General features: G+C 50.2%; 3 protein-coding genes across 4 annotated transcripts; 2 read left to right on the top strand and 1 right to left on the bottom strand.

Annotated features, from left to right (window-relative positions):
- The first annotated feature begins 1,362 nt into the window (after positions 1-1,362).
- LOC128272370 (kelch-like protein 17) lies at positions 1,363-9,627 on the top strand. Its single transcript, XM_053010167.1, has 8 exons — positions 1,363-1,388; positions 4,785-4,977; positions 5,258-5,354; positions 5,581-5,702; positions 5,783-5,897; positions 7,339-7,445; positions 8,363-9,351; positions 9,417-9,627. The coding sequence occupies exons 1-8, from the start codon at positions 1,363-1,365 to the stop codon at positions 9,625-9,627; spliced, it is 1,860 nt and encodes a 619-aa protein (XP_052866127.1).
- Positions 9,628-11,148: 1,521 nt separating this feature from the next.
- Positions 11,149-14,560, bottom strand: LOC128275516 (prohibitin-2). Of its 2 annotated transcripts, none has more exons than XM_053014049.1 (5): positions 14,509-14,560; positions 14,210-14,371; positions 13,200-13,858; positions 13,038-13,134; positions 11,149-11,732 (listed from the first exon to the last, which is right to left on the bottom strand). In XM_053014049.1, the coding sequence occupies exons 2-5, from the start codon at positions 14,340-14,342 to the stop codon at positions 11,551-11,553; spliced, it is 1,071 nt and encodes a 356-aa protein (XP_052870009.1). In that variant the 5' UTR covers positions 14,343-14,371; positions 14,509-14,560; the 3' UTR covers positions 11,149-11,550. The 2 variants fall into 2 exon arrangements, with proteins under 2 accessions (XP_052870009.1, XP_052870010.1); XM_053014050.1 differs by lacking the exon at positions 11,149-11,732 and adding an exon at positions 11,921-12,490.
- Positions 14,561-15,068: 508 nt separating this feature from the next.
- LOC128275765 (protein diaphanous) lies at positions 15,069-23,422 on the top strand. Its single transcript, XM_053014379.1, has 2 exons — positions 15,069-15,438; positions 19,715-23,422. The coding sequence occupies exons 1-2, from the start codon at positions 15,069-15,071 to the stop codon at positions 22,696-22,698; spliced, it is 3,354 nt and encodes a 1,117-aa protein (XP_052870339.1). The 3' UTR covers positions 22,699-23,422.
- The last annotated feature ends 1,240 nt before the right edge of the window (positions 23,423-24,662 follow it).

Raw genomic sequence — 24,662 nt, 5'->3', positions numbered from 1 at the left:
TGCACCGCTGTCCCCGCAGCGCGGCCCGTCAATGGATGTCGGAGCACCGTTCGGAATGGGTGTAATCCCATTTGTGGACAATTTTCAAGTCTAGGGTTCGCTAACTGGACCACGGTTCCCTTATGCACGCCAGCAGTTATGTATCTTTCATACCATGCCAGTGCGTAGCATACCAGAAGCCACATAGTCCCGTGGTGGACGTAAAGAATTGAGGTCTACAGTGGTGGAGCATATTAAGGTAAAGGGCATCATGGCCTTATTTTAGTGGACCTTAATTTGCGCCAGATTTGGCACACTGGAATGCCTCTGTCTCGGCAACAGTTGCCCGTGATTAAATTCAACGAGTTGCTTCGAGAATTCATAGAGAGGAGTGGCATTGGACGTTCGTCGGGGAAGGCAAATCGATGCGCTCCCTGGACATTCCAATACTCCACTATCGCCCATGCCCATGACCGATGCGTGTGTGTGTTTGTAATATCTCAGAAGCGTAGTTTTTAACTTTTCCCTTTTTTTATTCTTTGCGCTTTTTTATAGAACCCATCATCCGACATATCACGGAGGCCTCCAGCCAATGCAGAAGCACTTGAACTGAACGTCGAGATATTCGGCCAACATCATCATTGCGTCAGCGGCGTAAAGTGGAGTGTTGAAAAGCGCTAAATAAATCAGAGTCTAAGGGAAAAAACCACCCGAATTCCCACGTCACTCGCACCGGTGGCCATCGTGTGGTGCCGACCGTAGGTTCCACCATTGCCTGTGTGTGCCCGTGGGCAAGCTACTCCGGTAAAAGTGGATCAGTCTGGCGTGACGCCGGCCACGTCGGGTTCATGTGCCTCGCTTAACGGTTGTGCGAAGTTGATCCGATGCGCGCGTGCCGCACCGGCTGCATCGGAACCGGAACCAGTGACCGTAGAACTAGAGCAGACGCCTCCAGCACCACCTGCACCGCCGCAGCATAAGTTTGCCATTGCACAGCTTGCTTCGATCAGTGCTGCTTCCGCTGCCAAGCAACAAGTGATTACCACCACCAGCACCACCGCCAACGTTACTAACCTCACCGTACTACCTAACGATTCCACCGAGTCGAGCCCCGCGGACCAGGACAGTGCCGAACCGGACACAACACCACAACCTCCCTGCTGCTCGTCCACGACCCGCAGCGAACAGAAGCCGACCGCCTCGGGTCCTGCAGTAAACGAGCAGCCTTCCGCAGCATCCGGCGGCTCGATACGGGCGTCGACATCCTCCGCATCGAGTTCGCCCTCGTCCACGGCACTAGCGGCGCCGCGCCGAATATGCACGCTCAAAGTGAAAATCTTTCTCATCAAGCATCTCTCTAAGTTGGTAGCGTGCAACAAAAAAATGTTCCTGCCCGTCAAATCCAGCACGTAAGTAATCGCGCTTCGAAATCACGGTCCCCCGCCGGGGGCTTGGGCTTGGCCACTCCACTAGTGTCTAGACATCCGACTCGAGTGTCGCGCCCGCCGGGGTACCTGACACGGAGAGGACTTCAAAGGGGTTGTCGATGATTTTCGTGTGTTTAGCCGGTGCACTCGATTCCGCTAGCTCGTGACGGAGCATATGTTTTGGTATGGGCGTGTGATATTTGGTAGCTAAAACAGAAAAAGGGACAGGGAACTTTGGATGCATTTCCGGTTTACTGCATACTCTGAAGAACCGCCAGATACGAGTACGACAGTTTGAGAATCTGAAAAGAAGCTCCCTTCTATGACATTCCTCTTCGATTTGTTGCAACTATCCTATCCCTACCTGAAGGAAGGTGTGCAGGTTCAGTGTGACGCGCAGCACATTTCCTACCTGGATGCGTGTATCCTTCATTGTCCTACGGAGAAATAGAGAATCCGTGTGCTACAATGTTTCATGATCGACATGACCCTTACCTTTGCATAAAGAATATAGCGGCCTGGCTCGCGGGTTTGTCGAATGTGTAGTAGTTGGAAAAGCCGGTAAATTCTGTGAACTTGTTTGTCTGAAAAAAGGGAGAGCTAAGCATTTCTACAACTCGCGTCAACTCGTCCACAATACCTCGTACGAAATTTCATTGCCAACGTAACAGAAGATGAGCACCTGCGAGGTCATCACGAGCAGATAGAGCGCACAGGACACCAGATCGGCCGTCGTGACATCATCGCCGGTGGCTTGCAGCAGCGTCATGCATATGATGATCACCGAGGCGCACACTTGGGCAAAGATGGACCCCTGAAATATGTCCTGCACCTCATCGATGAAGCTACAGGGGCCGACCATAGTCGAAAGCATTAAATCAAAACTCGCGTTCAACCACGAGCCGTACCGTACCTCAGAATGTCCTGGTGGAATATCACACACTCGACCAGCTCGCCGTAGGGTTTTCCGTGCACTCTCGAGTGGCGTACGACCTCGCTCCGAATGGCTTTCCACTCGCGATCGCTTTCGAACGCCAGCAGAGGGTCTTTCTTCTCCGTGCCAACACTATGCCCTATCTTTCTCACCATCCCTCCCAAGCGCACGAGCTGTCCCGTGGCGTGCAACATGAAGCCGGAAAACATGGTGTCGGTAGAAAAGTTGTACGTTGCGCTCATTAATATCCCGATCGTTTGGTAGAGGAACAGCAAGACGTACGTCACCGCCGAACGGTGATAGTTGAACGGAAACCAGGCCGGAACGGGCAACCGACGTTCGTTGTCGAACGCCGGCGATACCAGCCACATAAAGATGGTGAAGTAAGCGATAAACGTGAGGAAGATCATCAGCCAGTAGACGTTGGCCATCGAGCGCAGGACGGGTCTGAAAGAAAACGCCACCATCAAGTGGTTCAAGTGCTCCGACCACACGCCGGCCGCCAAATTACCCGTGCTCATCGGGCCCCTTCGGATGGTACAGTGAGCAGTTCAGCTTACGGAGGCACCTCTGAATGCGCGGGATGTTGTAGTTAAACTTCTCCAGTTTGTAGATCAGCGTAACCTGCGTCATCAGCACAAACATGGCACTCGCAATGTCCTACAAAGCGAATCCGTCAGTTACCGAACTCGAACCTCGTCAATGCTTATCCCACTCACCTTGATGTCCTTCACATCCTTGAAGTACAGTGCCTGTGTCAGCGTGTACAGGTACATGAATAACACTCGCAGAGCCCAACCGTACGCGGTGTGCCGTTGGCGTGCTGCCCGATCGCCATCCTCCGGTGGCCATAGTCCGAGGAACTTCAAACACATCAACTGCAGCCGGAAGGAGTCGCGCCGATCGTACACATTCCAGCGCGGATTGAGCCGTACCTTTAACATGGCCGTCCCACTTTGTGGCTGTTGACTTCTGCACCTTCCGATTGCTACTGCCGCTACTGGCTACCGATCGGTGGCGAGTGTTTTTATAGATACTCGTTTAACGCGCAGGGTATGCACCATAGGGTCATCATTAAAACTTTTCTACCACCCAATTACACGGTCACGGTGCTGTTGGTGGACCTCCTCCAGGTTCGGTACAAGATCAAAAGGGCATCATTAGGGAGAGAAGAAATTTTTAATGATCGACGACAGGCCGCCGAATAGACGTTCCACGTGGCACCGCCCATTACAGTTAGTTAGTTTTAAAAATGACTGAAAAATTGATCACACCATCAAGCAGTCCCCGTTTGGGACTAGTATTCTATTTGAATAATAAATCTCGGTTCATTTGACAGTGCTTTAAGCCAATTAGAAAATGGAGGTTACATGGTTACACAATCTAATCAATACTGTTACTGAACGTTATCGTTAAAAACTCGTGGACTCCAAATCTCCAGACTGGGTTCCAAATGCATTCGATTAAACACTGAAACCAGCTGTAGCAAAGCACTCAAAAACGCCTACAGAAATATTTTCTATGATAATTTATTCAATTTATGCATTATGCTTGCGCCGCGCGGTTTTTTACAACTCCTGTCAATATTGCTTCAATCATGAACTTTTGCATTAATCCGACGCTCAGACCCTCAGGCCAGCTGGCAAGCGAGACCCATCTTCAGACCCGACCGTCGCTGACGCGAAAAACCGCATTCTGAAACCATCATCATGCTCCGGGCCGGTCGATTTTATTCGATTCCAACTGTGCCGCTGGCGCCAACGGGTGGCCCCCGGAAAACCGTTCAGCATGACAAACAGAAACGAAAGTGGATTTAAGTTTCTGTAAAAACGCCGACGGAAGGGAAACACAATGGAAACCCACCCAAAGTGTGGCGCCCGGCATGAGCATGACCAGCGGCTCCGCAGACGGAGCGCAGTGAAAGAAAAACCATGTCGGCGATCGGTCGAAGGAGACACACATTTTTGTGCCATTTCCACCCCCGGCCCGGGTTGGGTGGAAAGTTTCCCACAGACGGCGACGGAACTTTGCAACTGTCGCCATTCATTCTTTCGGCCCAACAGTTTGGTTGTGGAAAGATGTGCAGGGCTGTGGAATGCTACAATGGAATTAGGGGAGACAGAAATGGTCCGACCCGGGGGATAATGGGCTTTCGTGGCGTACATTCATTTCATTGTACTGATTAAAAATGCATTTCATTTGCGATGTGGACGTGGACAAAGTATGCTCGCTGTTCAGAACATTCACTATGCAACTGCGGGAGCCAAACTGTTGCATGAAAAAGACAATTTTTAAATCCGTAATTTTTATAGATAACTGTAATTTAATAAAATTATAGAATATTATGGGAAAACCTCCAAATAGTAACACGCTCCATCGATTGATAGAAAATAGATGTTTGACTTGTTAGGTTATTGACGATTTTCCAATCGCGACCATTGCAGGTCACCGGGAGGCAATGAAACGACGAACGGCGAAGATGTTACCACCGTAACATGCAACTCAACGCAAACACCGTGCGATCTGAGCCCACCGAACATGTCCAACGACGACATACTGCCCCAGGCCCACCACCAGAACCCCGGCCACTGCATAGCGTCCTTCACCACCATCAACCGCATGAGACAGAACTCGCAGGTAGGTGCCCTGACCCCCACCGCAGCAGACAGCGGCAAGGCGTTGGCGTTGAAACCCCTCAGCCAACAGGTTCAACAGTCAAATTATGACAATCAAATTTGCGTATGTCCCTGCACGAGTGCGCACGCCAGCCGCAGTGGCGGGGTCAAATGGGAAACGTGAAACCGTTTCGCATCCCTGGCACCGGTTCAACGGGATTTTCATTTATGCACTTTGCGCGCCGACCGTGTTTTTCCGACCCGTAATTTGTTGCTGCTCTGCTCCGCGTGCCTCTTTGCAGCTTTGCGATGTGAGGCTCGAGGTTGCCGGCGAAGCGATCAACGCCCACAAAGTCATTCTCGCTTCGGTTTCACCCTACTTCTACGCCATGTTCAACGGTGAGTAGCTGGCGGGCGCCCGTCGGTCTGAAGTGGCCGGAGTGGACCACCCACCCCCCAGCCGGCAGCCAAAAGCCCGGCTCAAGCCGGGCGGGTATGATGGAAACGCATGCCAGGCCGGTCGGTAATTGAGAATTCAATTATCGCGCTCCGACACAGACGACGGACCGACTCTGGTCCGGCTAAGTCCTGGCGAATAAATTGTTGAAAATATTGAATTTTGCAGATGACATGCTCGAGCGGAACTGCGACGTGGTTACACTGCACGATATTGACGCTTCCTCGTTGAAGCAGCTCATCGAGTACGCGTACAGCGGCGAAATCACCATCACCGAGGACAACGTTCAGGTGAGCTCGTGGCAACGTAATCCTAGCTCCCTGTTGGTCCCGGACGCATCTTACTCCGCATGTACTCCATCCCCACACAGGTATTGCTGCCCGCGTCCAGCTTGCTGCAGATACAGTCGGTGCGTGAAGCGTGCTGCAAGTTCCTGCTACGCCAACTGCACCCGTCGAACTGTCTAGGCATTCGTAGCTTCGCAGGTTAGTGTCCCGATCGTTCCGCGCCGTTCGCGTCTGAGCCGATAAAGTAGTAAATCCTATTTAGTCAAACAGTCATCAGACAGGAATACAGTTGTTCGTTCGTAAGGCCATTGAACGGATTATTACCACCGGGCGCACTGGTCGCTGCATGCGATCCATAATGCCTGTGACGTCATATCAGCATACCATCGCGGACTCTAATCCATCAAAACTGTCCACTTCCGTGGTTCCGTACGAGGCCTTACGACGTTTCAATGGTCTCGTCATACTCTGACCGTACCTCATAATTGCCGCGTCTGGCAATGACCACATCGGCGGTCAATGGCAGACAATGTGCCGACACGCCGAACACGTGTTGCGAGTCGCCGGGCGCAGACGTGCCCCTGCGATGTTGCAATAGGCCTCCCTCTTCGTAGGTGGTATGCATTTTAATTGAACATCGAACTCGAACCATCCCGATCCCGGAATGGAGCGGGTGAGAACATTGCAATCTGCCAGATTGTTGGCACTCCCCGACGATTGATTAATTAGTCCGTTGGGCAGGAGGCACACCGTTATAGGCATGAACAATAGACGATTAGGCCCACAAACAATGGGCAAGCATTTGTAGTTTGTAATGGAACATGTCTCAGTGTGTTGTTTGGTTTTATTGAACAAAACATTTTAGAGTTTTTCAAATAGTTTGTGTAAAAATATTCCACAATGCTAAGCAACCGGAGCACAGACAGTGGCTACTGAGATTGCGAATCAATTGATCCAACGAGAGGCTTTAGCCTTCCGTTTAATGGTGTTATTCGTTGAAAATATGGTTGTTGTCCGAGGGCACCATCGGCAAAACAAATTTATGTCCAAAGTTGTCCGACCGCAGGGAGTTTATCCATTCTACGGTATCTTTTGGTTGTTTTTGTTTTTCGGGTGGCGCACCCAATTTAACCATTTTTTTTTCGTAGCAAACCGAAGGCCAGGGCCGCTGTTGCCACCAAAAACCGTGCACAGCTTTCGGAAAATTATGTTTACCGTACTTCAACCTGCGCCAAGCTTCGGGAAGCGATAAACAGTGAACAATATTGAGCTTTCGAGCGGGGTGGAAATTTAATGCCCGTCTGTGCCACTGGGGAATAGTGAAAGAAAGTTTAGTCCACAGACCGGGTTGACACAAAAAAAACATGACTTTCACGTGCCACCCAAGCGATAAAGCGAATCAAAATTCCACTCACATACCAGACACGCGAGCCAACGCCCGGACAAATTGGGGCTCAATTGGTGGAACACAATTTCATTTCCATAATCCCCTCCATAATGCATTATCTCCAATAGTGGTCACTTAAAGTCGGTGAAACTTTTGGCATCCTCTTTCGGTTGGGCGATAAAATAGACACCTTTCGCCGCGGGCGTATCAGTCCGCGTTCATCTATTACGGCTTCCGTTCGCCTCTTTCTAGATGCCCACTCGTGCAAGGAGCTCCACTCCCGATCCCACCGCTACGCGCTCCAGAACTTCCAGCAAGTCGTCGGCACCGAGGAGTTTTTATTGCTAGGATTTAATGAGGTAAATAAACATTCACTTAACCCGGAATATGCGTCGCAGTCGCCCACCCCATATGGCCCCAGTGTCCCGGGTGCCGGAAGGACGAAACAAGTCATCCCGAAATGATTATGTTACCCGCCCATCGATGCGTACCGTTGAGCATTAAATAACACAAACGAATAGCCCCAAAAGCGGGGGGGTTTTTCCATACGTTTCCAGGTTGTTTTCGACTGCCCCGACTGTGTGTCCTTTCGGTGCCCTGTCTTGTAGGCAGCATTTGGAAAATAGGTTTATGAGTTCTAACGGCCCCAAAAAACAGACCAGGGAGTTCACAGGGCCACACTGTTTGGTCATAGCCGTACGGTAACCGAGGGGCCTTCGCTTCCCGGAAATGCATCGACCTCGGCCCCAACCGTCCAATAAATTTTCCTGTAACGATCGAACGGCAAACATGAGCTTACGCTACGCGGGGCGACACACAGGACCAACCCGCCCCTGGCGCCCGAAGGTGAAGAATCCTTGCTGCGTTAACACGCGAACTCGACGCGAGTGTTTGGTTGGATTTGTAATTTAAAACCAATCAAACCGTGCGGCGGAATCGGCGTTTCTGTTGGGAACGGTTTTAATTGATCGCTGCATCGAGATTGCCATCCCGTGTTCCGAGGTGTTATTGCCATCCGCGTAACGGTACCGCGCTGCATTCGAAACGAATGAGCACGGTAATCCCATTGATTCCAGTGATTTTATGATGTTATGTAAACTTCGAAACAGGACCGTCCATGTTCGCATCGGGATTGAACTGTTTTCATTTGTTTATCGATCATTTGAGGGACAGGTCGTCCACTGAACTTATTTTGCATGTTTTTGGGGCATTCTTTTCTACCACCTGACACTAAAACCAATCTATCGTTTAATCCCGGACCCCTCTGCCCGGCTAGGTACAAGATTTGATATCAAACAGTCAGCTGAATATCTGCTCCGAGGAGAAAGTGTTCGTGGCCGTGCTGAACTGGGTGAAGCACGATCTGAACGAGCGCAAAAAGCACATCTCGGAGCTGATGTCGCACGTCCGGTTGCCGCTGGTGAACCGCGAGTTCCTGATGAACTGCGTCGAAACGGAAGCGCTGGTCCGCGAGGATCCGCACTGCAAGGAACTGCTTCTTGAAGCCATGAAGTATCATTTGCTCCCGGAGCAGCGCAGTGCCCTCGTCACCCAGCGTACGCTCGAACGGCGCCCGGAAGGGATGCGTTCGTACATCTTCGCCGTCGGCGGCGGAAGTCTTTTTGCGATCCACAACGAGTGCGAGTGCTACAATCCGAAGACGAACGCCTGGATGACGATTTCGCCGATGATTTCACGCCGCTCCCGGGCCGGTGTCACGTCGCTCCGGAAGCTCCTGTACGTCGTCGGTGGGTACGACGGCGAGAACGACCTGGCGACGGCCGAATGCTACAATCCGCTCACGAACGAGTGGACCAACATTACGCCGATGGGCACGAAACGGTCCTGTCTCGGGACGTGCGCCTTCGACGGGCTGCTGTACGTGTGCGGCGGGTACGATGGGGCGTCCTGTTTGAGCAGCGTCGAGCGCTACGATCCGTTGACCGGCGTTTGGACGTCGTGTCCGGCGATGAGCACCCGGCGCCGTTACTGCCGGGTGGCCGTGCTCGATAACTGTATCTACTCGCTCGGGGGCTTCGACTCGAGCAACTACCAATCGTCGGTGGAGCGGTTCGATCCGCGGGTCGGAAGCTGGTCGTCGGTGCCGAGCATGACGTCCAGACGGAGTAGCTGCGGAGTGGCCGCCCTCGACGGCTATCTGTACTGCATTGGCGGCAGCGATGGGACCATGTGCATGCAGACGGGTGAACGATTCAACCTGCGGACCAACGCCTGGGAGCCCATCAGTGCCATGCACTCGCGAAGGTAAGCCAGCCATCGGCTGGGCGTGAATTGATAGCCCCTTCATCGTGATACGCGTCCCTCCACAGATCAACCCACGAGGTCGTCGAAGCGAACGCCTCCCTGTATGCGCTCGGCGGCAACGATGGCTCATCGTCCCTCAACTCCGTCGAACGGTACGAACCGAAGGTAAATAAGTGGACCATCGTCACATCGATGCTGACCCGCCGCAGCTCCATCGGTGCCTCGGTGCTGGAGTGCTTCAATCTCGAGCGCGGCCTACTACAGACCAGCATTTGACCACTGACCAGCGCCAGTGATGCCGGAGGGCCAACCGGTGCCGGCAATTCACCGCCTGCTCAGTCACAATAACAGTTCTAGTGGTAATGGGGAAGAGCGCTAACTCTCATCCCCAGCAGCTTCAACGTAGCCAACATATTTCATCATCACCGTGTAGTGTGTGTGTAGAGTGGTAGCAAAACACGAACGTCGATCGAAGGATAGGTCAACGGTAACTTAGATAACAAATTTAAACAGCTAGCTAGCCAAAAAAAAGGTTTGAATTGCTCCTGCAGAATTGAGGTGCAATCCATTGGTTTCCACATTTTTCGGATGAAGTGCACCCTGTCTTATGGCTTCGGTTACGCGTGTGTAGCTTCATTCGTAAATTGAATTAGATTTGAATGCCTTTCGGTAAAATGCACGCTACACCCGAGAGAAGATAAGCTAGCGGGGGTTATACAGATTAGTTCAGAACCGTTCAGCAAAGAGATGGTCATATTTGTGTGCGTAGCTTGCTAAGTGAGCCGGTTTCGGAGTACGGTGTAATTAGTGTTGTGTTTTAGTTTAGGTATGTTCCGTTGTTCCACTTAGTTTTTAGAAAAAAACGGGTTTTTAATTTGTTGATAAATACGTTGGTTAGGTTCTCCACGTCTCTATCTCGTTGTTAAGTATTTGTAAGCTTCCGCCAACGGTTCGGAGGCGGAAACAAAAAAATAATTTTCAAGCTTTTTTGGCAAATATTCTGCTTGCTTGACCCCGACACTGCGTTTTTCATAGTATGTTGAGTTCCTGTTCATTCCATTCTTGCGGTGTATTTCCACCGTTTGAAGTTTTTTTTTCCTTTTTACTATATTATCCATTTTGTCAGTTTGCTGCAAACAGTATTCTCATCTCTGCTGTCTTTCCTCTTTGTAGTAAAAACACTGTGATAATCCTATCATTAAGAATGCATCAGCGCATCCCTTCTTCGCCGTGGTCGTGTGGTCATTGTCGACCGCATTTTCCGCGAATTGTGTATATGAATCTTCACAAATCTTTCACAATCTTTCTTTGTTTTCACCCATTCATATACTCCATTGAACGATTCCCAGGAAATACTTGGACTGGTTTTGTTCAGTTATTAATATTCATTTTAATTCATCTAGCCGTTCTTTCATAAGTCTGCGTTCGGTTGTAGAGGGAACATGGTTAGTGTAGTTTTGCAGTTCGTCAAAAATGCTTACAGAAAAGAGGGATCCAATGGTGGTCTTTGAATGAAACCCCCGGTACGTAGGAGCCAGTTGAGACAAACAATAGCTACTAACAGCCTTTAGCCACAATAGCTTCCGACTAGTTACGATGATGATAACCTATATAATCAGCACATAACAATCAGCTAGAGAAGGAAACAGCTGCCGACCAAAATCGATGCACACGTCAGGAAATGAGCCGTGTCCACACACGCTCGATACAGAACACTGCCATTTAACGGACTCTTGGAAAAAGCAGAAAATATGAAGACATATTGAATAACGTAATAAGCAAACACTTCGATTGTTCTTCAACACTTTACTGCCATTGCGATCGTAGCCACATAGAAAGACATTTAATTAATGTTCAAACGAAACAAGACTCTAACTTAGCTGCAAAGAATACAGTTAAACGGGTTTTTTACAACTTTATTAAGTGACACCAGGTACGCCATAAAATAATGACCATTTTCCAGCAAAGGAATCTTACGCTCTTTCGTTCACGAATCGCTCATCATTGTTCAACTTTAGTCAATGTACGTTATTGGAAAAAGGCATATAGCATCTGCTAAGTATCAAACTGTAGCGTAACGGATCAAAATTAAAATCAAAACATTACAAAACATAACAGTGCAACGGATGTTTCGGCTAAATGCACGTTGGTATGGTCCGAAAGAGTTCATCGCTGTCCAAGGACACGTTTCGTTGCTACTTACAGGACGTTCCCTTTCAAGCGATCGACCGTCTCTTCGGCGATTACTTTTATCAAGCTTTCGTCGTGTTCTTCTACGAAATGGCCGCCGGGACGACTCACAGAAGCAGGGCTGGTGGTCGGTGATTGCTCCACCACAGAAGGTGTCGAGGACGAAAACCAGCCACCCTGCTGCTGTCCACCTGGATCGTTAACGAGCGGTCACCAGAGTGAGGCAAAAACGAAAGAAATAAAAAATATACAAAGAAATGTAAGTAAAATGGTTACTACAAACATAAAACGATCCTTCCTCCGGTACGCGCCCGGCACGATCATCCAGGTGTTGCGTTTTTCTTTCTCGCGGATCCCCAAAATAAAGACGAAATTTATGTTTAAACCGCCACCAGCTTGGGTGTTCGGTAGTACGAAATGAACCAGACCTTTCGAATTCTACTTTATTTCGCCCACAAAATGCATCTTAACGACTATTAGACACTAAACAAAATGCAAACCGGCGCCTTGCTCGAACGCACGATTCCCAAGGATTGCAGGTCACTTCAACGTCACGTTCCAACCGGTCACTGGGACACTTCACAATCAATCTCTGTGTTGCACACAAACACTATTCTTTTTCTATTTTAGTCAACAGCAGCGCCGATAAGAAACGAAAGCCTGGCACAAAAGACACCGCGCCACACACAATCAATTCTCGATCGAGTCCAACAAAATCGCTGCACCTAATTCATTTGACGATTTTCCCGGCGATCTTTGCCACTGGTTTTGCGCGCTACCGGAGGAAGGATGAAGAAAGATCACTGCTGCACACGCCGATTTTCGAGGGACTACACGATTGGCTACGTTCGACGATTTTGACTTTGACTTCGACGAGACTTTGTTTACGGTTCTATCGGATTTGGGTGATTGTATTTTAGTTTCCCGCATCACTCAGGCGCTTATTTCCCTATGATAATGGAGCAAATAAAAATTAAATGTTAGAAACCGAATAGATTCTACTTCCCATATTTACTACTGCCATAGTTTTCAGAACAATTGTTAACCTTATGTAAACAATGAGCATGTCCCATGCAAATAATCTATAATTCAATGATCAATGGTTGTTAAATAGATTTAAGCCCTTTGCGGACAAAGTTGTTCTACGATGCAACGATTCTTTTATTGGTTGAGCTAATTTCTAGTTACAATACTACAAAAGCTTACTAGAACCTTTGAGGGACCAAAAAAGGAAACGACGGCGTAAGTTTAGCTCTTCGGAAACAACATTCCCTAATCAATATCTTTAAGTGCTACAATTCGAAAGCCCTAAGTTCTTATGGTTCAGTTTCACTGGAAAGTGTTTACTTCTTGAGCGAATGGAAATCTAGATGGAGGCTGAAACCCAAATCCGTGAATTGTGGTCTCTTCGTTGGGCGTGTTAGTTGTTGGTGAGTGTTCAGACGGGGTTAGTGGTGCCTCCGCAACCGAAGGCGACAGTAAATCTCATTTCTTACTTGAAACTTTCTTCGACATATCGTCGAAGGTGTCATCTTGGATGTTCAGCATCAGACTGTTGGCGGAGAGGTAGACACGGTTCTGAGAGTTGGCGATCTGAGGAAGAAACGAGAGTGATGAAACGGACATCGCCATGCTCCCAATCACTCACTCATACTTACCGTTCTGGCAATGTTCTGTGCGGCACGAATTTTCCTCAGCTTTAGGTAACCGGGATTCTCTCCCACGGCAATACCCAACATTTTGGCCGCCTCGGCTTCACCCTCCGCCTGAACAATTTTCTGTTGCCGTTCCTGTTTCGCGCGTTCTACCAAAAAGGCTGCTCGTTGCGCTTCTTGCTGTGCCACCTGCTTGCTTTCGACGGCTGCCGTGTACTCTTTGCCGAAGCTAAGCTCGGTTAGCGACACGTCGTCGAGAATAATGTTGAAATCCGCGGCCCGTTCCACCAGTTCGCGCCGAATCAGCAAAGAAACCTGCTGCCGCTGGGTAATCAGCTGCGATGCATTGAACTTGGCTACGACACTCTTCAGCACCTCGTTACAGATCGAGGGCAGCACCTTTTCGTCATAATCCTGACCGAGCTGCCGGTACATGACGGGCAGTTTGCGGGAGTCCGGTCGCGACAGTACGCGCAGCGAAATGTTCACCATCTGCAAATCCTTCGAGCCAGTCGGGGAGGAAATCTTGCGCGGCCGCGAGCGGATATCGTAGATAATCGGGTACTGGAACCACGGCATTCGGAAGTGCAATCCCTCGGCAAACACATCATCACCGACTCCGCCGATACGGTTGAAAATGATCGCACGATGGCCACCTTCGACTGGAAGTACAATTGACACCACATGTGAGTCGATAGCACAGTGAGAAACACAAAAACATAGAAGGCTGCTGTGCTCCGGAAGGGTTGGGACGACTATGTTGATTATGTAATGCAAACATTGCGTCTTGCGAATTAAATAAAACATTTAAAACGGGTTTTTTAACAATGAATAATTACCAGAAAACTATGTTTCAACTAATCGAATCGAATGCAAGGGAAGAAAGATTTATGAAGTATAATTTACAACGCAAATACTCAACCCGGTGTCGCGAAAAGAGGTTATGTTGCATCATTCTCTCTTTCCCATAATGGAAAGGATACGCCGCCGCTAACTCTTGCCCATCGGCTTACCCGTGTACATGGAGTTTTTGAGACCGTAAACTGCAGCACCAACCCCGGCCAGTACTTTCAGACCCGTCGTAAGCCCAGGCGGACCACCTTTGCCGAATTTTCCGGCCAAATCATTCAGTTTGCTTTGTGCCATGTTGATTTGTTAGCTTCCTCGTAAATAAACTGGAAAAAACGCAAAATGTGCCCAATTATAGAAGTGGAAACTTTTCGCGACTGAGTGATAAACTTTTGGCTAATGAAAGTAATAAAATGCAGCCAGAAATTGATAACAAATTCTCAACTACGAGAGAAATACACACCTTCCGGCGAACAATTGCACCGAAACACGGCCGAAATCATGCACTAGCTATTCGAGCAGACCATCGTAACTCGATGTGACAGTCGAGCAGCTGGCAAAGGGCTCTTGAAAAGGCTGTTGAAAAATAATCGCCTCTAGCGCCCATAATTTCAATTTTTTAATTGCAAAAGGGTATCAATGATTGGGATGGTTTCAATTATTACGATTATTAAGACTCATTAATATAATCCACGCATGTTACCATCGGTCCAGTCGCATTCAAATGCACGCCAAACCGCTCCAGCGACTGTTCATCGATTTTGCGCTCTCTCTTGCGCCATCGATTCGTTGACGTAATCGATCAGAAATGTTTTGTGTCCAGATCCAGTGCACGAGAATGTCAAAAGCGTTCAACTGAAATGATGTCAGACGCAAGTCGCGTCGTGCGAGAACTATTTTTGATTTTCCCCCTTGTTAACGAACGTTGTTTGTGCTTAGCTTAGGAAAGTGCGTGACCTAGGGTGGGCTTGCGACGGTTGGCAGTGAATTGCGGTCGCGGTGCGCGCCCCAAGTGCATGGAAAATGTCGAAACACGATCGAGCGAAATCGGGTGGCTTTCTGGATACGTTGCTTGGCCGACCACACAAGAAGGGCGGGCGGCACGGTAGCAGCGGGAGCGCCACTGGCTACGGCAATGGCCCCAACGGCACGGGCCACGGTGGTGGCTTCGGTAGTTACGGTAGCCTCAACGGTGGCCGCCCACTGTCCGGGCCCGCCGGAGACCTGTCGCTGCTGATCGAACCGAATGAGTCGCGCAAAATGAGCGAAGCCGAAGTAGATCAACTGTTCCTCGAAATTCTCGAGGACATGAACATTCCGAAGGACAAACGAGATCCGCTGCTGGACAAACCGCTGGAGGAGAAGCGCAAGATGATTATGATGCATGTGAAAGGTAAGCCAATTCGACCGAAGTGTCACCGAAGAAAGCATCCGACGCAAAGAAGTCGCCGCAGTCAAAAACCAGTCACATCCGCCTCGGGTGTAACAAAGACGCGGATCGAATCGGAGTCCCAAAACGAAACGTCGGTAGAAAGGTGAAAGGGTGCGAGTTTTGGAGGAAGAATACCGTTTCGGTGGTGTGTTTTGTGATTGTTTATTTACCAATGCCTACTCTGCCAACCGGAATCCGAGCCCCCCGTCGATCAGTACGCAATGGTGGCGTCAGTGCGATGATTTCTTGTTCGCCCCTGGAACATGTAGTGTCTCTTGTTAATGTGCGTCTCTCTCTCCTTGAGATAGCTTTGACGGTGTTTACTACGATCGGGGCGGAATCACTGTTGACCCACAAATGCATCCTTCACGATCAGCGCAAAACGCGAAGAAAGAAACACCGTGGCGCCGTGCAGAGTGACGATGACCTTCCGTAGTGGCATCGTAACGGCCAAAAGGAAGGGCAAGTTGGACAACGGTTTATTACACCTCATGTGGCGAATCGAGTGGAAAACAAGCGAAGTTTTATTTTTAGCAAACTGTCCCCAGACCTGCATCGGACACGAAACGGAAGGTTTCACACGTGACGGTGTGCTGTGCTACTGAATTCCAAAAATATTCATTTTCTGCACATTCAATGCCGCGATATTGGAGTGCTGCGCGAGCGACTTGGATTGCATTTGTCCTGGTTACTCGGAATCTTATCATTTGCGGCTGCCGTTTGTTGTGAGCAAACAAAGTCCCACACCACAGCACGATATGGTGACCCTCGGATGAGATGATGGTGGATGAGTTGCTAGCGACCCGCTTGAAATTTTACAAGCAAATTCCTCGACAACATAGCCGCGAGGTTTTGTTTTATAAACGCACTTCTGTGGATACCGAAACGAGCGCTGGCGGTGGTGGCTAACTATGATGGCATGAAGTATGTGTGTGTATGTGATAAGCCGCCACTGGTCCGTTGGCCAGCATGGAATAGTCTCGAGCGGGTACCCTCTGTACACGCCTTCAAATGCTTGGGAGTGTCTTTTTCGCGTGTTATCACGCGCCGGTTCGTTATCAATCGTGCCCCAAAAACTGCCCCGAGCGATGGCTTCGCTGTAGATGCTTCTACTTTTTAAAATCTCTTTTCGGTACTAGCATAAAAGCCCGAAAATGACACATAGAAAAGGCAGAGCGTGCTGCGCAATGCTCGTGCGGTTGCCTTGGAAACGCCGGCGAAATGTGCCGCCTGGGAACGGGGCGCGCAACAGGTGCCCCACGCACGCATTCCCTCTGTGGGCGAAGTTCTTTGCGTCTGTTTACATTCTAAATTCCGTATCCGAGCGGTGAGCGAGTGGCCAGTGGAACAGTGCTTTCCCCCTTTTTTTATTTTAATACAACACATAAACGCCCTAAGCGTTTGAGAGGGCTCATGAATTGCATCTTCTTCCAACCGCATCGCTCGGACGGCGGTAGGCGATGCGCTTGAACGGTGTCCAACAGCAAGCGGCTCTCGTTACTCCGCTTTTCGGCCGTTTTAAACCTTGGGAAAGTTTTCATTTTCCAACGTTTAAGATTCAGCGTAAATTTAGTCATGGTTGCATTAAAATGGCTCAGGCGAGCGTAATATCTTCCATAGAAATGTCGCCAGTCAAGTACCAAAACCGGTTATTTAAATTAAATAATTTAGTAAATTAATGTCTTTGGTGCCATCCGACCACGTTGTAAGATTCGCTGACAGCCCAAAACCGGCACATCAATCGCCAAGACACACCAAATTTACTATCTTTACGAACCACAAGAGATCGAACGAATGACAGAACCCCCGGGAAAAGTCCCTTCGGGACAGACGGGTAGCGGAACCACGAAATTGCCCTAATCCAACGCACCGATGGCGTCGTGTACGGGTCCTGTGTCCAAACGGCGGAAAGGTTATTCCGATAAGAACGCGTCGGAATGTGCCGGCCTTGCCGCCGCGGTTGGTGGTGATATCACCTTTTGGGATGGGAGAATTCTCTCTCATGCCACCACCCAGCCACTTCAAATCGAAAGGTGGAGCCGTGACGATGGCGCTGACTCACGGCCATCACCTTCCTTATAAAGCACCCATGGCTGGGAGTTTCGATCACCACCATCATCATCATCATTTCGTCGTCTTCTCAACGGCTTCGGCGGGTGCCCAACGACTTTTACGGGTCGCCGGGTGACGGGATGGCCGCGAAGGTGGTGTCCTCAAACTCTGACACATTGTCTCCTGTGCGACGGACGTTAAAAAGATAATTCATCGGTCGTTTACGACGACAAATCCAGACGCCGGCAAGTAACTAAGAGAAAGAGAGAGCGCGCGTAACGAGTTGATTGGTTCAAGAGACGAGGCAATCCTCGTAGAATTTCAAGTACTTATCGCGATGACGATTCTCGACACATGGTGCTGGGAATATCGCCTCTTAAACCTGTACTCAGCGGGGCTTTGCGTTGATTTGTGTGAGCTTGATTCATAGTTACAACTTGTAGTAAATATACTTCAACGGAACACGGGACTCGTTTGGTGTGCTTAAGTTTTATCGACCTTCTTTTATTTTGTTAACTTAACCCATTATGTGGGTTGAAGCGGTTCATCAATTGTTCGCGCTATGTTCCCTATCTACTTATTATTGTGAAAACAATACTTAAATGCTTAGCTGTGAAGCACGTATCAATTCAAGAAAGGTATTCAATGACGAGCTTCAAGCGTTCGAGACGTGTCCCGTCCCGTCCCGTCCCGCTTGCAACAAGATCCGCTGGCCGGCCTAGTAGAACACCTTGCCACGCTATCATAAAGCGCGTGATGTAGTAAACGATGGTTCTCTCGAGCGCCACACGATCACCACCGCCCGCCGTTCGTTAGTGTGGTTGCGTCTTGTGGTCAGACCCCAGACGTGCCACGTGCTCTCATTAGCATCCATCGGGCCCCGTTGCCTCACGTTCCAGTCACTGTAAACACGCACCACCCCACCGCTCCATTCTCGCTCGATCGCGTAGGAAATGCCCGACGGAAGCGTGGCGTTCTCGGTTCTCGTGGCGTTCCACCCGGTTCTCTACTCCCATCGGTGCATCCGTTCGTTTGCTTTCTTTCTGCTCCATTTTCTTGGCCCGCTTCTGCTTTCTTGGTACGCAAGCAGCGCCAATCAGCTGTTCATTGTTGCGAAAAATGTGCAGATCAAGCCCAACCCCGACCGCTCATGATCACGTTCCACGTGCCTAGAAGCGAGGGTCGAGAAGCTTCTGCTTCTCTATTCTCTGCGTTCGTTCCGCTCTAAGCACGCTTCCACTTTCTCGCGCATCTTCTTCAAGGTCAGAGCCGGTTCTCTGGAACGTCCGAACGAGCGCCACGTTTCACATTACATCATCTTCTTGGCCGCCCGCCATCAACGATCTTTCCGCTCTCCGACGCTCACAATCGCTAGAGCATTTTACCATCTACGGTCGAAAGACGCAAAACAGCCATCTTGGCAGCATCTTGTTGGCCAGTGTTGGATGCAAATGTTTTCGCCAATCTTTCAAATGCAACTTCTCGAGGGTGATGTCCCGTCGTGGGTTCGCAGTCAGGCACTCGTCGCGACTTGCGCTCGTCGATGACACCATCGTGCTATAATTAACGCTACATTAATAATGTGTTCTCGAAATATCGTCTGTTTAAACAATCTCGCTGCCCACCGCGCACGCAGAGTAGAAGATCGTTCGCCCGGAAGTGGCTATCTGGTGGTCTCGTTCCACACCCCAACCGAAATTGGCCGCCCTCCGGCGTTCCTATGGTGGATGAAATGATTAATTACGCATCCTCGCAAGAAAGTGCGGATGGAAAACGCGCGCTCGGCCCGTTACGAGCGATCTTCCAATAACGACGCTGGCGATGGCGATCAGTTACTACCGACGATCGCCCGAGGCGTGCGAAGCGCGCAATGCACAGATTAATGAAGTGGCGGCTGTCAACGCCCCGTCTATTGGTTTTTGTTTACCCAATTTTTTTTTTTTACTTTGGCCAACAGCTATGCCTGCCGTTTCGCACAAGTGTTCGGTTCATTGGCTTCAGTTCACTGTAAACAAAAAAACGGAATTACCGACTCAATTGTTTACAACATGGAAATTAAATAATTTACAACCTCGTGGAACATTTCAGTCAATTTTAATGTGAACGAGTGAAACCCTTTTTTTCGAAATGCTACTTGCTCTCCTTACACCAGTGGATGACCTCTCGTTTTTGTCCGTTTCCGCAGGCAAAACATCGAACGAGCATCGGGCCAACTCTCGCTTTGAAAAACCGTCCGACTATGTGCACTACCTCCGCGAAGGTGATTACGCGAGCCGCAGCGCCAAAGTGTTGGCGTGCGTGGAAAGCTTGCGGGTCGCGCTGACCAGCAATCCGATCAGCTGGATCAAGGACTTTGGCGAAGATGGCATCGACGAAATCGTAACGCTGTTGCGCTTCTGCAAGTCCAGCCCGCGGCGCTTTCAGAAAATCGAGTACGAGTGCGTCCGGTGCCTGAAGGCGATCATGAACAACTCGTGGGGCCTGAACGTGATACTGACCCCGGACCAGCACGCCGCCATCCTGCTGGTGGCGCAGTGTATCGACGCGAGCAACCCGCAGACGATGTGCGAAGCGGTGAAGCTCCTGTCGGCCGTTTCCTTCATCAAGGAACGGAACGGCTACGAGAAGGTGCTGCGCGCGATCACGAACGCCACGTCGATGCGGAAGCCGGGTTCGGAACGCTTTCGACCGATCGTGGACGGACTGTTCGTGGAGAAGGACCGCAACTACGAGCTGTCGAGCAACACGATGATCTTCATCAACTGTATCATCAACACGCCGGTGGAGATCAACTTCCGGCTGCACCTGCGGTGCGAGATGATGCGTGCCGGCCTGCACGATCGGCTCGATCAGCTGTCGGAGCTGGTGGAGAAGAGTGGCCACGAGAATCTGATAAACCACTTCAAAATCTTCAACGGCTACCGGGAGGACGACTTCGAGGAGTTTAGCAACCGCTTCGACAATGTGCGGCTCGAGCTGGACGATATGAACGATTGTTTCGACCTGCTAAAGAACCTCACCGCGGAGACGAGCTGCGAGCCGTACTTTCTGTCGATCCTGCAGCACCTGCTGTTCATCCGCGACGATCACCAGTACCGATCGGCGTACTTTAAGCTGATCGAAGAGTGCGTGTCCCAGATCGTGCTGCACAAGAGCGGGTGCGATCCGAACTTTGAGAGTCGCGATTTTCACATCGACACCAGCACCCTGCTGGACGATATGGCGGAGAAGACGAAGCAGATGGAGAGCAAAAAGTCGGAAGACTTCGAGAAGCGCATGACGGAGCTGCAGACGGCCCGGCAAGAGGCGGAGGCACGGGCAGCCGCCCTCGAGGATCGACTGAAGGAGATCGAAGCATCCGGAGGCCTGATCGTGTCGCCGAAGGGCAAAAGTAAACTACCTCAGATTAACATTCCACCGCCACCGATGATGCCGGGTATGATGATGCCTCCTGCGCCGCCTCCGATGGGTGGCGCACCCCCACCTCCGCCGCCACCACCGTTCCCCGGTATGGTAGTGGCGGTCGGCGGTGGAGGCCCACCACCTCCGCCGCCACCACCAATGCCGGGTGCGGGCGGAGTCCGAATGCCGCCTCCACCACCGATGCCGGGCATGGGTGGCCCACCGCCACCGCCGATGATGGGTGGATTCATGATGGCCGCCGTCCCGAAACCGCTGCCCCACGGGCTGAAACCGAAAAAGAAGTGGGACACCGATGGGCCGATGAAGCGAGCCAACTGGAAAGCGATCGAACCGGACAAGCTGGCCGAAGGCTCGTTCTGGGTGCAGGTCCAAGAGGAGAAGCTGGCCGACAACGATATGCTCGCGACACTCGCCCTCAAGTTCTCCTCGAAACCGGTCAAACCGATCGACAAGGACAACCACGAGCGGGGCACCACGACGTCGAAGAAGAACATCGATCTGCGCGTGCTGGATGTCAAGTCGGCGCAGAACCTATCGATCCTGCTCGGTGGCTCGTTGAAGCACCTTTCGCACGAACAGATACGCACCTGCTTGCTGCGCTGCGACATGACCGTGTTCAGCTCGAACGTGCTGCAGCAGCTGATCCAGTACCTGCCGACACCGGACCAGCTGAAGCGCCTGCAGGAGATGCGGTCGCGAGGCGAAGAGCTGGCCGGTGCCGAAGCGTTCGCAGCGACCGTCGGCAACATCAAGCGGCTCGGGGCACGCCTGCAGAGCCTACACTTTCGCATCACACTGCCGGACATGGTGCAGGACTGCAAGCCGGACATCGTGGCCGGCACGGCCGCCTGCGAGGAGGTTAAGTCAAGCAAAAAGTTTGCCAAAGTGCTCGAACTCATACTGCTGCTCGGCAACTACCTCAACTCGGGGTCCAAAAAGGAGGCCGCGTTCGGGTTCGAGATCAGCTTCCTGCCAAAGCTGTCGAGCACGAAGGACTACGAGAACAAGCAGACGCTGCTGCACTACCTGGCCGAGGTGGTCGAGAGCAAGTTCCCGGACGCGCTCAGCTTCGACGAGGACCTACCGCACGTAGCCAAAGCGTCGCGCGTGAGCCTCGAAAACGTGCAAAAGACGATGCGCCAGATGAACAACTCGCTCAAGAACCTCGAATCGGATCTGATCCTCAACAAGGTGCCGCAGGGCGAGGACGATCAGTACGTGGAGGTGATGGGCAAGTTTGCCGGCGAGTGCCGGAAACAGGTGGAGGTGCTGGGCCGAATGCTGTCCCAAATGGAGTCCCTGTTCTCGAGCCTGTCCGAGTTCTACTGCTTCGATCCGGCCAAGTACACGATGGAGGAGTTCTTCACCGACATCAAAACGTTCAAGGATGCGTTCATGCAGGCGCACGCCGACAATCTGCGGTTACGGGAGGAGGAAGAGAAGAAACGGCGCACCCAGGAAGCGAAGGAACGGGCACACCGGGAGCAGCAAGAGCGCCAGCAGCGCAAGGTGGAACTGGTTAACATTGATGCCGGCCAAACGCAGGAAGGTGTGATGGACAGTTTGCTGGAAGCGCTGCAAACTGGCTCGGCGTTCGGCAATCGGGACCAGCGACGGCGGCGCGGTCCCCGACCGGCGGGAGCGGAGCGTAGGGCACAGCTCAACCGAAGCCGCTCACGCACCGGCATCACGGCGAACGCGTTCGCCAGCCGCGAGATGCTTTCGGAGTTGCTCGGTCCGGCGTAGGGGCCGCGGCGTAAGTGCACGGGTTCAGCAAGCAACAGTATTGAAAAACTAAATCCCTGTGGCCAAAGCACCACCCAAACGGATTTTCGTACACAACCTCTGGCCATTAGACCCCGCCGATGATAGCACCCCGCCGTACGTCGAAGACGACGAAGCATACCCGAAGAAACAGAAGCGCCTTAATTTTGCTATGAAAATGGTAAAATAAAAAAATCTTAAACATGCAAACGAAAACCAATACAAACGTGATAAAAACCACTATTTGCACACCAATACGCCAGCGCACAACAACGATCGTTACACATCCGCACAACCGGGCCCCCCGGGGCCAAGTTAATCCGTTTCAGTGTGGGGATTAGCGGGATGATGGTATCGTCCCGGATCGGAGACGGAACGTAGCTTTTAGACGACGTACTACAGTAGGAACGAGCCCATCAACTACTTTTGTACCATATACGAAGTGTGGCCATCGTCCCGGTGAGATTAATCTTTTTATCAGTGCCCCTTTTGAAATTACTTCGTATTGTTACGCAATCGCCAAACGGGCAAAAGGTGGACGAGTTTTTGCGGAACTGGGCCCAAGAGCCAGGAAATTGTTTATTTTTTTTAAACTGTACATCATCTTCAGCGAAGCACAACGTCTCAGCAAATGTGTAAAAGGACGACAAGCGGTGAATGGGCTGCGTTTCTTTCTTGTTTTAATGTGTAAGTTCTTTTTGTTTGTATCGATCGCATATTGTACAGTTGTGTTCTTGTTAAGAAAATAAAAACTATTTCTTCGCGAGAAAAACAAAACCATCGAGGGCCAGGCCAAGTGTTTCAATCGGACAGTCGGTTTCAAACAAGTGGCGATATTTACTCGAGTTAAATGTTTTACATCCGGATGTCCACCACAAATTGTGGACACAATATTGAGCAATCTATATTCTTAATTCTTTATAAGAGGTAGCGATTTATTATAGAATATTTTTGGTGGATATTATACTCAAAAAATATGGTACATGTTTCTAGACAGTGGGAATAAATTATGATTTTCCAATACTATTTTTGAGACAGTTTTATGTCTGGAATAAATTAATTCTGCGGAGTTCTCCTGTCTGTTCCGTTCGTTTCGAACGAAATAAAATAAATAAATAAATTCAAACGAATTAAAATATATAGTAATCGAAAAAGATATTATGACATGCACCAAACTAAATGGCCTCGTCCGGAAAGCGAATGACGACGCTTTGCAGCTGTAAATTCGCGTCACAGTGAGTTTCCAGGAGGCCCGCCTGCTTTAACAGTAGAATGTTTTTGATCATCTTTACAAACGAGATGCGCGAGTTAAGATTTAACAATCGCTTTAGCTGGTCAACAGTAACTCCACCTTCGTCGGCAATAAAACTTTGGCGACACATTTCCCCTTGCACGGCGAAAAATATATCCAACAACTGCAAGAACGAGATTAATCAATATAAAAGAACAAATCGCATTCGCTTTAGAAACTCACCATTTGATCCATAGAAGGTGATGTTGCTTCGGACAAACCGGTGGCGTTCTGTGAAAATAGACAGACATCATTGTTTGGGTTAGCTAAATTTTTTTGTCAACTAGGCTCAGTTGCCCATTGTCAAATTTATGCTAATAAATAAATAAATCATGAGACTACTTCGATGGAAAGTGGTAACGGAAATTTTCAAAGCTCACCTCGACAGGCAACGACGGAACAGCTCCATCATCGACAACGATTTCTGGGGTTTCCTACAGGGATCGAAGAATAAAGCGGCATGAAAAGAAAATTAGCTGTAAACGACCACTTACCAAGCTCGGAAGTGTTGGCATCGTGACCTGGGGCAAGTCTACCAAGCGAGGCACATCGGGTACTTCCTGCGAAGAAATCGGCACTATCGGCTCTGGGTTATCGACCAGCTGCGGCATCAATTCGCTCGGTGCCGTATGCCGTTCTTCGTTCCGCTCAACAT

Source organism: Anopheles cruzii, chromosome 3, assembly GCF_943734635.1.
Source record: "Anopheles cruzii chromosome 3, idAnoCruzAS_RS32_06, whole genome shotgun sequence".
Classification (NCBI taxonomy): Eukaryota; Metazoa; Arthropoda; class Insecta; order Diptera; family Culicidae; genus Anopheles; species Anopheles cruzii.
Note: the sequence above shows the minus strand (reverse complement) of the source record. Positions and strands in the feature narration are given on the sequence as shown.

Excerpts from the sequence above, each read along its gene's own strand:
- LOC128272370 (XM_053010167.1), top strand. The coding sequence starts at position 1,363 with ATGTTCCTGCCCGTCAAATCCAGCAC. Across the intron at positions 5,355-5,580 it reads CTTCTACGCCATGTTCAACG|ATGACATGCTCGAGCGGAAC; the intron begins GTGAGTAGCTGG and ends TGAATTTTGCAG. Across the intron at positions 5,898-7,338 it reads AGGCATTCGTAGCTTCGCAG|ATGCCCACTCGTGCAAGGAG; the intron begins GTTAGTGTCCCG and ends GCCTCTTTCTAG.
- LOC128275516 (XM_053014049.1), bottom strand. The coding sequence starts at position 14,342 with ATGGCACAAAGCAAACTGAATGATTTGGCCGGAAAATTCGGCAAAGGT. Across the intron at positions 13,859-14,209 it reads CAAAAACTCCATGTACACGG|TCGAAGGTGGCCATCGTGCG; the intron begins GTAAGCCGATGG and ends TTGTACTTCCAG. Across the intron at positions 13,135-13,199 it reads CACAGAACATTGCCAGAACG|ATCGCCAACTCTCAGAACCG; the intron begins GTAAGTATGAGT and ends TTTCTTCCTCAG.
- LOC128275765 (XM_053014379.1), top strand. The coding sequence starts at position 15,069 with ATGTCGAAACACGATCGAGCGAAATCGGGTGGCTTTCTGGATACGTTG. Across the intron at positions 15,439-19,714 it reads GATTATGATGCATGTGAAAG|GCAAAACATCGAACGAGCAT; the intron begins GTAAGCCAATTC and ends CCGTTTCCGCAG.